Source organism: Dysidea avara, chromosome 4 (assembly GCF_963678975.1).
Source record: "Dysidea avara chromosome 4, odDysAvar1.4, whole genome shotgun sequence".
Taxonomy (NCBI): domain Eukaryota; kingdom Metazoa; phylum Porifera; class Demospongiae; order Dictyoceratida; family Dysideidae; genus Dysidea; species Dysidea avara.
In genome coordinates this window covers 37233181-37249001 of record NC_089275.1, presented here as the reverse complement: position 1 = coordinate 37249001, position 15821 = coordinate 37233181, and the positions used below count along the sequence as shown (strand labels likewise).

Here is a 15821-nt window from a genome sequence, read left to right as displayed (position 1 = left end):
AGAGAGTTCAGCTACAAAAAATCACCCTGTAGAGACATCAGCTAGAAACTAGACACAATGTAAGAAGTTCAGCTACAAGCAATCACCCTGTAGAGAGTTCAGCTAAAACAAATAAACCTGCAGAGAGATCAGCTACAAACAAATCACCTTATAGAGAGTTCAGCTACAAACAGATTACCTGTAGAGAGATCGGCTACAAACAAATCAACCTGCAGAGAGATCAGCTATACACACACAAATCAACTTGTAGAGAGATCAGCTACAAACAAATCACCCTGTAGAGAGATCAGCTAGAAATTACACACAATGTAAGGAGTTCAGCTACAAACAAATCACCCTGTAGAGAGATCAGCTACAAACTAGACACAAAATAAGGAGTTCAGCTACAAGTAAATTACCCTGTAGAGAGTTCATCTACAAACAAATCAACCTGTAGAGCAATCAGCTAGAAATAAATCACCCAGTAGAGAGATCAGCTAGAAACAAATCACCCTGAAGAGTGGTCAGCTACAAAAAAATCACCCTGTAGAGAGATCAGCTACAAACAAATTGCCCTGTAGAGAGATCGGCTACAAACAAATCAGCCTGCAGAGAGATCAGCTACACACAAATCAACTTGTAGAGAGTTCAGCTACAAACAAATTACCCTGTAGAGAGATCGGCTACAAACAAATCAGCCTGTAAAGAGTTCAGCTAAAACAAATCAACCTGCAGAGAGATCAACTACAAACAAATCACCTTATAGAGAGTTCAGCTACAAACAAATTACCCTATAGAGAGATCGACTACAAACAAATCAACCTGCAGAGAGATCAGCTACACACAAATCAACTTGTAGAGAGATCAATTACAAACAAATCACCCTGTAGAGAGATCAGCTAGAAACTACACACAATGTAAGGAGTTCAGCTACAAATAAATCACCTTATTGAGAGTTCAGCTACAAACAAATCACTCTGTAGAGAGATCAGCTAGAAACTGGACACAATGTAAGGAGTTCAGCTACAAGCAAATCACCCTTTAGTGAGTTCAGCTACAAACAAATCAACCTGCAGTGAGATCACCTACAAAAAAGCACCTTGTACAGAGTTCAGCTACAAACAAATTACCCTGTAGAGAGATCGGCTACAAACAAATCAACCAGTAGAAAGATCAGCTACACACAAATCAACTTGTAGAGAGATCAGCTACAAACAAATCACCCTGTAGAGAGATCAGCTAGAAACTAGTCACAATGTAAGGAGTTCAGCTACAAGTAAATCACCCTGTAGAGAGTTCAGCTAAAACAAATCAACCTGCAGAGAGATCAGCTACAAATAAATCACTTTATAGACAGTTCAGCTACAAACAAATTACCTTGTAGAGAGATCGGCTGCAAATTAATCAACCTGCAGAGAAATCAGCTACACACAAATCAATTTGTAGAGAGATCAGCTACAAACAAATCACCCTGTAGAGAGATCAGCTAGAAACTAGATACAATGCAAGGAGTTCAGCTACAAGCAAAATCACCCTTTAGTGAGTTCAGCTACAAACAAATCAACCTGCAGTGAGATCACCCACAAAAACGCACTTGTACAGAGTTCAGTTACAAACAAATCACCCTGTAGAGAGATCAGGTAGAAGAATTCACCTTGTAGAGAGTTCATTTACAAAGAAACCATCATATAGAGAGTTCAGCTACAAAGAAATTACCCCGTAGAGAGTTCAGCTAGAAGAAGTCACCTTGTAAAGAGTTTAGCTACAAAGAAACCTTCATGTACAGAGTTCAGCTACAAAGAAACCACCTGTACAGAATTCAACTACAAACAAATCACCCTGTATAGAGATCAGCTAGAAGAAGTTACCTTGTAGATAGTTCAGCTACAACAATTCACCCTGTAGAAAGATCAGCTAGAAGAAGTCACCTTGTAGAGTGTTCAGTTACAAAGAAACCATCATGTAGAGAGTTCAGCTGCAAACAAATCACTCTGTAGAGAGTTCAGCTACAAAGAAACCGCCATGTAGAGAGTTCAGCCTCATACAAACCACCTTGTAGAGAATTCAACTACAACAATCACCCTGTAGAGAAGAAGTTACCTTGTAGAGAGTTCAGCTACAAAGAAACCACCATGTAGAGAGTTTAGCTGCAAACAATTCACCTGTAGAGAGTTCAGCTAGAAACAAATCACCCCATAGAGAGATCAACTGGACGAAGTCACCTTGTAGAGAGTTCAGCTACAAAGAAACCATCATGTAGAGAGTTCAGCTGCAAACAAATCACCCTGCTGAGAGTTCAGCTACAAAAAAAATCACCCTGTAGAGAGTTCAGCTAGACGAAGTCACCTTATAGAGAGTTCAGCTACAAAGAAACCATCATGTAGAGAGTTCGGCTATAAAGACACCACCATGTAGAGAGTTTAGCTGCAAACAAATCACCTGTTACAGAGAGTTCAGCTACAAAGAAACCATCCTGTATATAGTTCAGCTACATTTCAAGTCACCCAGTAGAGAGATCAGCTGCAAAAAAAATTCCTGTGGGGAATAATGAGCATGTAATAAATATATGTATATAATTTGTATAATTACTAATAAAATCAAAAATAATTGAAGTACTAAAATTCTTCTTTAAGTTCTTTTCTTCTTCCTGTGGTAAAGAAAAAAACACATGGGTTAAAAAAGTCCCAAAGCCAGCCATAGGCCGGCTTTGCAGTATACAAATACAAAAAGAAGTGATATCTAATCAAAAACAGCCAAGCTGTAAAAAAAGGTGCGGCCCCCATAAAGGCCATGATGAAAAAAGATGTGAAATCCAAGGTGGCGGCCAAGAAATGGCTGTGATGGTAGGTTAATGGTTATATTTTAATAACAACAATTCAGGTGAATTTGGTGCCAAGACCAAGCGGCACAAAATTCACCTGAATTGTCGTTATTAAAATGTAACCATTAACCTACCATCACAGCCATTTCTTGGCCGCCACCTTGGATTTCACATCTTTTTTCATCATGGCCTTTTTGGGGGCGCACCTTTTTTTACAGCTTGGCTGTTTTTGATTAGATATATATATATATATATATATATATATTACTATTTATTATTTTAACTAATAAGTTTTTGGTTGTGCAATATTACATAATTAGTAATCCTTGGATTTCTGAATTCATGAAAGTTTTATAATTCTTCAATTATGTTGCTATGTACTCCTAAGAAAGTGCTTTTTAAACAAACTATTTTTAAACAACAGACGTATTGCACACAGAAGTATCTTCTACACTGTTTTATAATAGTTTTTTCCAACAAATTCTCTCAAAGCTGCTCTTCGTTTTCATTCACGTACATATGTAGGGATATGCCCCCTTTTAACTCGAAGGGATAGGCTATTCCTTGTAGTCAACAAGACCTACATCATTGTTTTCAGTTGTTAAACGTCTGTTAAAATCCAAATGGATGGTAATTCACAAAGTCTGAGGAGAGTTGCCACACCTATATTTTAGACCAACAAAAAGAAACTGCCTCAAAGCAAAGTTTACCTGTATGAAAGTTTAATACAGACTTCATTTTGCTTTTACTTCTTACCAAAGAGTTGCTTTTATCATTAATTTTAATGATTTGCTCACATGGGTGCATATGGTATACAGGTAAATAGATAGATAGGTAAATAGGTACACACACACACACACACACACACACACACACACACACACATGCACACACACTTTACAAATACAATTTTAGTAAACCATGGATGCAACCACAGCCAGCTTTTGGCTGGCTGTGGGTGTGCACCTGGTTTGCAATAATTATTATCAATTTAAAAATTAAGTAGGGATCCAAGCAATGAGAAGTAGCGAAACAAGAGATGAATGATGGTATTGCAGCATAGCTCAGTGGGAAAATTCCTACTTTGGCATTAAACAAAATGATGGTTATAACATGTCAATGTAGAGATTTTCCCACCAAGCTATACTGCAATATCATCATTCATTTCTTTTTTCAGTACTTTTTATTATTTGTGACCAAGCCTACAAAAATATGGCACGTGGGCACGTGGGCACAAAGTACACCCCATTACATAACTGAGTGTAACTACATTCTGTCAATTGTATTTTAAAGCCAATTAAACATTTAATACATGTGGAAACTCACATCTTGGCCCATAAAGTTTAATTCATGAAAGTTTGAAAAGTAGTCAATTGAATTTTATGTGCCCACATGCCCTATTTGTGCCAGCCTGGTCAGAATTTTTAATGTACTAGTTTTGTTTTATGGTATAGTTGCCACTGAACTACCAAACTGTGAAGGTGTTGAAAAATGATATAGCTACACTGCTTGAAGTAAGAAATGCTTTATGTCTGTAATTACAGCTACATATGTGTGTATCTTCTCAGGTTCAAAAAAATGATATTTCTGATTTAAGATGCAAGGTGTTGACAACAAGAAAAAATGTTGATGATTTAGAGAAGAAATTGGCATTTATGTTACAAGAACACGACAAGTATAAAACAGAAGTGGAGGTAATGGCTATGTGAACTGTGAATTACAGTAGGCTGCTCTTTAATGCTCATAGTCACTTCATCCTTGTGTAGTGTTTCTACCACATAGTTGACATTAACTTTTTTGTACAGCTCACCACTGGCTTTTTATTTTTGTGGAATATAGTTTACTGTTGGTCTAGTAGCTGCATGTGTACATATTCATTTCTTTAGTCTTATACATTTTTTGTGTGAAATTTTTAATTACATTGTGAAATACACTAAAATTAATTATATTATACTTGCAAAATGTGTATAATTTACTGTACAATATTACATGTGTGTACATGACAACATTTGTAATGACACAATTAACTGCTGTATTATTTTGTGTAGACTTTTATCAACAGAAAAAGATCACTAGAAAACAAAGCAACTCAATTTAAAGAAGGTGTGTTATATATGTAACAGTTGTAACAGGGAGTATGTATGTCGGGAAAATCCTAAATGCTCATCATGTTATAGTTAATGTTTCCCAACTCATATAATGGCAATGATACAGAAACACCTTCAATTGAGTACTTCTTGTGGAGAGACTCCAATTTGTAATAATAGTCATGTGAGCATTAATTTATTCCTATAATCAATTTCGGTCTGAGCTTTTATAAAATAAACAGGGTGGTACTACTACCTCATTCACGTCAAGGCTATACTTGTTTTGATGAAAGTGGCTAGCTCTTTTAAGAGGAATCACTTTCATGGGGTACATGTCAATATACACCAGTGTACATTTAGTTGTATAAAGGTAACGTACACATATATATGGCAAATGTATCATCAGGAATTCCTTTGATCTGAAGCATGAAAGTGTTACACATACATAATATGTGACTGGATATAGCTACATCAACCATACGTGCACAATAGCCAAAACTGAGATAACACCACCTTTAAAGTATTAAAATACGTTTTTCTCTGAATAAACAAAGGTGATTTTCCAAAAATCCAGTCACATATTTACGTACATACACTGCACTGTCCAATTATTCCAATGTTAGAGTTTGTGATGTGTAATTTAGAGCTGCACCCATACCACACCACATTTTACATCTGATACCGATATCTGATATTTATTGTCTTTTCCGATACAGGTTTTCTAACAAACCGATATCATTAAAGTTCTAAACCTAGCAGTCCTTACCTAACGTGAGTTGGCTTAGGATCAAATCCCAGGATGGCCATTTTTTTCTTCCTTTTCTTAAGGTTTTTTGTACCACCACTTTATGGTTGCTTAGTGGTTGATTTTTTTGGTCATTGATTTTCTATGACAAAAACACAGACAACTTTTGATAAAAACCTTTTGTGAACAGTCATTAGTACCAAAAAATAAAAGGATTACAGTGTTGAAAAGTGTATGAATTGTTGCAGTCATAGTGATCATGCTACATACTCTTTATGCTGCAATGCATATCAGTTCGACTGTGAAGTATTGGCTGTGTATATATTATTCACATCACAGCCAATACCTAATATATATGTAAGGTAAGGACTGCAAAAGTATCAACCAAAAGTGTATATTATTATACGTTAGGTAAGGACTGCTAGGCTTAGGACTTTAATTAACCATTTGACAACTAAGTCACTTTGGCCAGCAAGCCACTTTTCATGTTACTTGTACTACTTTTAATAGTGCAAATGGCTCAAGTGAAATATCTGTATTGTAGACTTGCAAATGACTGATACTGATACTCATAATATCGGTATCAATACTGATTATAATATCAGCATCAGTACTAGTACATCCCTAATATGTATTGAAAGCAAGCACCATGCATGGTGACACAATTAATGTGTTATTGAATTGGCTGGGTATATGCAATGCAATACTTCAGCTAACAATTTTGTTTCCATGTAGAAGCACTATTGCTCTCTGTAGTAGAGTGTCTATAAGCACTGAATTTTGTCTAAAATGTTCACTTTGTGACAAAAGTACCAAATTTTCTGTGGGAGTTGGTTGATACCAAATCAATGCCTAAAGGAATGGTTGGAAGATTTGAAGCTAAATGTGACCAGATCTGCAAGAATCCCACATGTTAGTGCAATTTTCAAATTCTAGTTTATTAACTTTCTTTGTCAGCTCTCTCACTGCCACATCCGCCATATGGCGGTTTTAATATATAAATGCTCATAGCATCACATTCTAAGCACTCTGTAACTTCAATCGAGCATTTTAGTAGCTCCTGCACTTATCTTGTAATGGCCACGCCCTTAAGTGAACAGGAACAGGGATAACCAGTCACTCGTTCACTATTGCGCATTAATTGCGTACTTTTGGAATGAAGCATTGTAGATGATTCTTCGACGTGATAATGGCACTACTAATGAAGAGAAACAGTAAGGATAAAGATTATATTATAGGTTAGAGTGGCGTGTTGCTACTTTCTTACGCCTTGAAACAGTGACCTTGTGTCTGAAGTGCATGTGCACTTGCTCAAATGCTGGAAAACCTGACTTAGTGATTATTGCTTCAACTGTAAACAAATTAGCGATGCTTATTGTGTTATTATATATCCAATCCAAAACAACCAAGCTGTAAAAAAAGTGTTCGGCCCTCAAAAAGGCTATGGTGAAAAAAGATGTGAAATCCAAGGTGGCGGCCAAGAAATGGCAGTGATGGTAGGTTAATGGTAAAAATTTTAATAATGACAATTCAGGTGAATTTTGTGAAGCTTGAGGGCCGCACACTTTTTTTACAGCTTGGCTGTTTTGGATTAGATTTCATTTCTTTTTGTATTTGTATACCTGTTTGTGGCTGAATTTTCTACAAGGTGATTTCTTTGCAGCTGAACTCTCTACGTGGTGGTTTCTTTGTAGCTGAACTCTCTACAAGGTAATTTCTTCTAGCTGATCTCTCTACAGGGAGATTTGTTTGTAGCTGAACTATCTACAAGGTAACTTCTTCTAGCTGATCTCTCTACAGGGTGATTTGTTCGTACATTGCCCTGTAGAAAGATCAGTTAGAATAAGTTACCTTGTAGAGAGTTCAGCTGCAAAGAAACTATTCTGTAAAGAACTCAGCTGCAAACAAATCACCTGTACAGAATTAAGCTACAAACAAATCACCCTGTAGAGAGATCAGCTAGAAGAAGTTACCTTGTAGATCGTTCAGCTACAAACAATTCACCCTGTAGAGAGAGCATCTCACCTTGTAGAGTGTTCAGTTACAAAGAACCACCATGGAGATTTCTGTAATCAATATAATATTATGTATTATATATAATTTGTACATTTACTGATAAAACATTTAAAGTACATCTACTTCATCTTTTCTTCTTCCAGTAGTAAAGAAAAAATGATAAGTTAAGAAAGTCCCAAAGCCGGCCATAGGCTGGCTTTGGGCTGAATTCTGTACAGGTGATTTGTTTGCAGCTGAGCTTTTTACAAAATGGTTTCTCTGTAGCTAAACCCTCTACAAGGTACCTTTTCTAACTGATGTCTCTACAAGGTGACTAGTTTGTAGCTGAACTCTCTACATGGTGGTTTCTTTGTAACTGAACTTTCTGCAGGGTGACTTCGTCTAGCTGATCTTTCTACAGGGTAATTTGTTTGTAGCTGAACTCTCTACAAGGTAACTTCTTCTAGCTGATCTCTCTATAGGGTGGTTTGTTTGTAGCTGAACTCTCTACAAGATAACTTCTTCTAGCTAATCTCTCTACAGGTTGTAGCTGAATTCTGTATAGGTGATTTGTTTGCAGCTAAGCTCTTTACAGAATGGTTTCTTTGTAACTGAATTCTCTACAAGGTATCTTCTTGTAGCTGATGTCTCTACAAGGTCACTTGTTTGTAGCTGAGCTCTCTACATGGTGGTTTCTTTGTAACTGAACTCTCTACAAGGTGACTTCTTCTAGCTGATCTTTCTACAGGGTGATTTGTTTGAAGATGACCTCTCTACAAGGAAACGTCTTCTAGCTGATCTCTCTACAGGGAGATTTGTTTGTAGCTGAACTCTCTACAGGTGATTTGTTTGCAGCTGAACTCTCTACATGATGGTTTCTTTGTAGCTGAACTCTCTACAAGGTAACTTATTCTAGCTGATCTCTCTACAGGGAGATTTGTTTGTAGCTGAACTCTCTACATGATGGTTTCTTTGTAGCTGAACTCTCTGCAAGGTAACTTCTTCTGTTGATCTCTCTACAGGGCGATTTGTTTGTAGCTGAACTCTCTACATGGTGGTTTTTTTGTAGCTGAACTCTACAAGGTGGTTTCTTCTAGTTGAACTATCTCTTTCCATAGTTGCATGAACTCCCTACAAGGTAACTTCTTCTAGCTGATCTCTCTACAGGGTGAATTGTTTGTAGCTGATCTCTCTACAGGATGACTTGTTTGTAGCTGATCTCTATACAGGTTACTTGTTTCTAGCTGATCTCTTGAATTCTCTTCAGGGTGATTGCTCTATTAGGATGACTGCTCTATTAGGATGACTGCTCTATTAGAGTATCTCGATCTCGCACTTGCTGCACCAAGTTGGATTTCGTGTTATAACTCCGTGGCCTTAAGTCTGATTCTTCTACACCATTGATGAGCCTTTCTAAGATGATTACTCCATCTGTACAACGATTTTCAAAGCATTACCCCAAACGGTTTATCTGGTAGGCGTGGCAAGCAGTTGTTTTTTTTATTAGCTAATCTCGATTGCGTAATTGTTACACACTGTTGGTTTTTTCGTTGTATCTTCCTGGTTTTTAGCTCGATTTCTTTCAAACCACAAAAGATTTCAGGTTCAATAGTTAACCTATTCACCCACCGATTTTCAGCTTCTTCCCATACGCGGTTTACCCTGTAGGCGTGACAACATATTTTTGCTATTTTTCGTGAATAATCACTCATACCTCTTTGCCTGTTTATCGTATTCCAGTCAAAGTTGGTACCGAGATGTGCCTTTATACCCCCCTTCTGTGTGCCAAATTTCAAGGCAATCGGATATGGCGTTCGCGTTTTATAGCAGTTTTTGTAAGTGTGCGACAAGAGGAAGAAAAACAAGAAGAAAAAAAAACGAAGAAACTAAGCCAATATTTGAAGTTGCATATCTTGGGAACGCGCGAAGCGATTTCGCTCAAATTTGGAATGTGGAGTACTGAAGTTGGAGGGAGTGTCCACAGCTAGTTTTGTCAAGGCAGCACAGAGCTACGGAGGTGCGAAAATTGCGTTTTCTTTCATCCTGTCAATATACTCACGGGTGTTGCGCGCCGGCTTCTTGGGCCACACGACACACTGCCGTGTGTCTTAATAGTCCTAGTCTGTAAAGTAGTGAAATTTTACGTTTGGTTTCACTTAGGCTGGTTTTGCACTTCGAAGTTATATAATCGCTTTGTGGTTGTTCTTGTGTAAACAAAAAGTTGACAATCGAATTCCTTGTTCTATGGAGAGTAAATTGATATATAGTTTTATAGGATTATATGGTATGGTGTGTAAGTTATAGCAGTGTAGAAGCAGTAGATTGGAAGCCTCTACAAATTTAGGCAGCAGTGAGGGGGCTAGATAGCCAAAAGAGCGATCAACCAAAGTTTCAACTCTAGAAGCCTTTTTACTTATGAAGTTACAGTGCTACAAAGTGGTAACAAAAATCAATTTCTATAGTGATAACAGGGAAAATAAATTACAAGCACTAAAATAACATCCTCTATGGAAATGCAACTTTTACATACCATCAGGTTCTCCATGAGTAGGCAAATCCATTACTGTGTACGTTTTGTCCTCCAGGCTCTTCCTACTACCAAGGCAAAGGTGAAAATGGGAGAAAATATGAAACCAGACTTCTTGCCCAATGCAAGGCAGACTAGCACTCATATCTTCAATATCCTTAGGAATCCATTAATGGAATATGCATGTGTTGTTTGAGACCCACATTACGTTGTACAAATAACACTTTTAGAAAAAGTCCAGAGGCGTGCTGCAAGATGGGTCCTTTCTGACTATAACTATCACAGTAGTGTCAGTACTATGCTGGAGCAGCTTAATTGGTTGCCATTAGCAAAGAGAAGGAAGCAATAAAGACTAAACATCTTTTACCAAATAATGCATGACGTGATTGGCTTATCTCTACCTGACTACTATCACTTTACCACCACACATACCAGACAACATCACCCATTCCACCTAATGATATCATCCACAAGTACCACTGCATATATGACAAGCTTTTTCCCGAAGACGATCAGAGAATGGAATGCACTACCAATACCACTGATAGAAATGGACAATTTAACTAAATTTTCAGAGGCCATAATTGAATGTCTGTAATGTATTTACTTGTACCTTGTAGGGCCTAATAAGCCTCAGCTGTCTGCCCTATTTAACCAATAATAATAATAATATTGACACAAAACAAATGGAATTCTTCTTGGTTGGGGTTCACGATGCTACCAAGAGTTAATACCTTCCTTCACTATGAAACAAGTGCTCAAATATTTTTTTTAAAAACTCATAAATACACATTGCATTTATTGTATTCTACTGTAAAATTACTTGTACTAACATGTAGAATTCTTGCAGATCTGATCACAAATAATAATATTCTAGCTGACCAGAAGCGATACAATACATTTAGAAATAAGTTTGCATAGCATGAATTTATTTCTATACTAGCATTGGTACCTGCCCCACGTTTGGTAGGAATCCGATGAACATTCACGAAGTTATGACCGATTATTTGCGTAAAATTAGGTCGAAGGTCTGTCACGCCCACAGGGTAAACCGTTTGAAGGAATGAGCTAAAAATTGCTATGTAGATGGAGTAACTATCGTAGGAGTGCCTTTTTGTGGTTTGAAAGGAATCCAATTAAAGGCCATCGAGATATGGCACAAAACCCAACCTGTGTCACAATTACGCAATCGATTTTTATGAATACAAAAACTATTAGTTTTCACGCCTACCAGACAAACCGCTTAGAGCAGTAAGCTGAAAATCGGTGTGTAGCTGGAATAATTATCATAGAAAGTTCTTGCAGTAGTACAGAAGAATCGGATTACAAACCACTGATTTATGATTCCAAAGCCAACTACGTGTAGCACATGCGAGATCGAGATACTCTAATAGAACAGTCACCCTAATAGAGCATTCAGCTACGTTTATAATTTACTCCATTATAGAATTATATTACATTGCAAGTTATTTTGTAGGGAGTTCAGCTACAAACAAGTCATCCTGTAGTCAGATCAGCTAGAAGAAGGTACCTAATAGAGAGTTTAGCTACAAAGAAACCATCATGTAGAGAGTTCAGCTACAAACAAATTGCCCTGTAGAGAGATCAGCTAGAAGTTACCTTGTAGAGAGTTCAGTTACAAAGAAACCATTGTGTAGAGAGTTCAGCTGCAAACAAATCTCCCAGTAGAAAGTTCCACTATGAACAGATTACCCTTTAGAGAGTTCAGTTAAAAACAAGTCATCCTGTAGAGAGATTAGCTAGAAGAAGTCACCTTGTAGAGAGTTCAGCTACAAACAAACCACCATGTAAGAGAGTTCAGCTGCAAACAAATCACCTGTAAAGAGTTCAGCTAGAAAGAAGTCACCCTGTAGAGAGATCAGCTAGAAACAAGTCACCCTGTAGAGAGTTCAACTAGAAGAATTACATTGTAGAGAGTTCAGCTACAAAGAAACTACCATGTAGAGAGTTCAGCTGCAAACAAATCGCCCTGTAGAGAATTCAGCTACAAACAAATCACTCTGTAGAAAGATCAGCTAGAAGAAGTTACCTTGTAGAGAGTTCAGCTACAAACAAGTCATTCGGTAGAGAGATCAGCTAGAAGGATTACCTTGTAGAGAGTTCAGCTACAAAGAAATCACCTTGCTTCATCTTTTCTTCTTCCTGTAGGAAAGAAAAGAATGATACTTGATAGGTTAAAAAGCCCTATTTGGGGTATACAAATACAAAAAGAAGTGAAATCTAATCCAAAACAGCCAAGCTGTAAAAAAGAGTGCGGCCCTCAGAAAGGCTATGGTGAAAAAAGATGTGAAATCCAAGGTGGCGGCCAAGAAATGGCTGTGATGGTAGGTTAATGGTAAAAATTTTAATAACGACAATTCAGGTGAATTTTGTGCCAAGGCCTTTCACCATAGCCTTTCTAAGTGCCGCACTCTTTTTTACAGCTTAGCTGTTTTGGATTAGATGTATATATACGCTATATAGTATTACTTAACTAAGTGATACCTGCATTCTTGCTCTATATCCTAAAGAGCTGTGCAGTGAAACCAACAGTTTACATACATAAGAGAGGTATTATTAACTCTTGGTGAAACAGTGGTGTTTTGAAAAAGGAAGGTGCATAACAACAGATAAAGGTGTCACAAAACAGGTTCACAATGAGAGATGTCATAAAAAGTTACAATAAGATAACTCATAACAGAAAGAAAAATGTGTAACAAAAAAGGTGTAAAAAAAGAAGAAAACAAAGGTGCACGAAATGGTTTGCTTAATGGAAAAAAAGAGAAGAATTTGAACCTATGCAGATTTGAACCCACACCTGCACTCAGCATTGTAAGTATGAAGCACATGATCTGACCACTAAGCCAACTGCATATACATGTACTAATAAGGCTTTGAATAAAAAGTGCTTATAAACACATGGTCGAGTTGAATGGCATAGGTGTTTACCACATGCAAATTATAAAAGAATTTCACTAAGCTTTAGCTTTACACTCCCATCTTAATGGCGCTGTAGAGAAGGAATAAAACCACGTAGCAATTTGTAACAACAAAGTTGGAGTTACCAGATGATGAGCACTTAATTTTGTTAAAATCCCATGTCGATACGTGCTTTGGTTGCCAAGTTAGTGGCATTCATGATGAAGCAGATGGATGAATAGACAGATAGACAGCTTTTTAGCTTTATATATATATACACGTATATATATAGATTATTAGTGCAATCTCCAATAACCTTTCATAAATTTGGTTATACAAACAGATTTTTTGCTACTCTTCTGAAGTTCAGTATACAAGTAAAATCCTATTAACATGTGACTGCATCTGCGAAAGCCTGTCATAATGACGTAAGCCTAAATTCTCAGTATGAGCCATTGGTTGCAATGGGTGAAGATATTTGTGTAATTAAAAATTTACTAAAATTTTAAACTCTTTGTTCTTTGTGAAGAAAAGGTATATGTGATAATAAAAATCTGGATATCATTTTATTTTCCTACTTACAGAGAGTTTGAAAATCTTTGTTTCTTTGCAGTAGGCTAAAGGATATGTGAGTTATAATCGTTTGTTTACGTAACTTCAAGTAATCGTACACAATCAATCTTTCTTCACTGATTTCATCTCTGTATGTAGTAAAAAATGGTGATACAAAGAAAAACTTACCCAGTAATTGGCTCCCTTATGCATGATGAAGACAACAGTGTAAATTACAGTTCTGTGCTCCATTGTGCCTGTACGTTACAGCTATTTTTGTAAGTGCCTGTAATTTATTTTCATATCACTTATTGTACAAATTAATATTTCCGTTGTTGCTACTTCATAGGGTTGTAACTCCAAACGTTGTTGGCATACAAGGTTGAAACTTAGCCAGAGCACACGCTTGGCTAAGTAGATTATAAATATTCAATAATAAAGAATTTAAAAATGCACCATTATGTCAGGTTTTTGCAATTCTGGTTGCATAATTTATTATGATCGCTTCATGTAGCATAACAACACTTCGTACTTCTTAAGATTATAAGCGTGTTGATCAGATTTTGGATCTTATGATTCTTTGCTTACCTATGGAAATGCAAAGGTTCACTGTGTATACTAATAAGCACTGATATGGTAGCCTCATACTTTTCTGTTTCTTTGGTTTTTTGCATGTGATATGATTGCTTATTTTAATGGTATTGTATGAACTAGGCCTGTACAATTATGAAATTTTGCTACTTATAATAATGATTATTTGATGCAACATATCACAATTATGATAACTATCACGATTTGTATGCATCAATAGGCACAACTTTGTTGTTCTAACGAAACAATGTAAAGTTGTTTAACACAAGTAATAGGCAGTTACAGTTTATTACAGATGATGAAACAGTACACATGTAGTATCCTTAGAAATTCTAACAAGTAAACTTTTTAACTATGTATCAAGACACACGATAGTGTGTCGTGCGGCCAAGAAAGCCGGCGACCACACTGTGAGTATATTTACAGGAAGAAAGAAAACAGCTTTTTCATGTGTGCATACCTCCATGGCCCCTTCTCCAAAGCACACCATTTTTGCATTATAGCTGTCCCACAAGTAGGGTATATACACCACACAGAAAATTTGATTAAATTTGCAACAGCCATTTGCGAGATATGGGCGTTCAAAATTTCATTTTAATTTCTTCGTTTTTTTCTTCTTACATCGTACGGGGGCTACGGGGACTTCGATTTTTTTTCGCACACTTAGCAAAAATTACTATAAAATGCAATTGTGTAACTCGATTGCCACAATCTTTGGCACAAACAAAGAGCGTGTAACTGCGGATTCACATACTAAGTTTGTTGTGAATCTGGGTAATATTCAAGGAGTTAATTATGAGCGTTTATTCACGTAAAAAAAGATCAAAATTCTGTCACAGCTACAGGGTAAACCAAGTATAGGGGAATTTGTGATTTGCTCATACTCGAAGTATACGGAACATAAATAAAACTGTACGTATAAATTTATGAGGCAACTGGACAAAACGTAGAAAAGCAGCCCTATGAGGTACTCTTGTGTATTAACGAAGGTTTAGAATAGGTTGCTAATGTTTTTCAAAGCTTTCTAGCAAAATATTTAGAGAGAAACTTCGCTAAGAGGGTGGTTTTGCTCGTACCCATGCCTGATACGGACATTGGCATAACAGCCTCACTGCTAAAGCTTCGGAGCTCAAACCCCCGACACAACATTGCTGTGAGCTGCTTAACAACAAGACGTGTTCAGTTACAAAATCGCGCTACATGTTCAGTAGAAATGTCGACTTCAATATCACTGTACATTTCCAATGGCGAAATTGAAGTTGAGGTTTCTGCTGAACAAGCAGCCCGATTTTGTAATTGAACACGTCTTGTTGTTAACCAGTTTACACCAATGTTGTGTCGGGAGTTTGAGCTCCGAAGCTTTAAAGTGAGGCTTTTATGCCAATGTCCGTATCAGGCATGAGTACGAGCAAAACCACCCTCTTATCGACTTTTCTTGCTAAATATGTCGCTAGAAAGCTTTTAAAAACATTAGTAACTAATCCTAAACCTTCTTTAATATATAAGAGTACCTGACAGAGCTGCTTTTTCACATTTTGTCTATTGACTGCCAAGTTTTATACGTCCAGTCATGGTCCAGTTTCGTAAATTTTCGTGACACATGAA

The 15821-nt window shown here is 36.9% G+C and overlaps 1 protein-coding gene across 3 annotated transcripts in view; it reads left to right on the top strand.

Moving 5' to 3' along the window:
* Window positions 1-15821, top strand: part of LOC136252004 (uncharacterized) — an 86618-nt gene that overhangs the window by 12354 nt on the left and 58443 nt on the right. For 2 of the 3 annotated variants that reach the window (XM_066044332.1, XM_066044331.1), the window contains exons 2-4: window positions 4255-4314; window positions 4369-4494; window positions 4849-4903. In XM_066044332.1, the coding sequence (XP_065900404.1) occupies window positions 4255-4314; window positions 4369-4494; window positions 4849-4903 (241 nt within the window). The remainder of the gene's footprint in view (window positions 1-4254; window positions 4315-4368; window positions 4495-4848; window positions 4904-15821) is intronic. The other variant, XM_066044333.1, reaches the window with a different exon arrangement.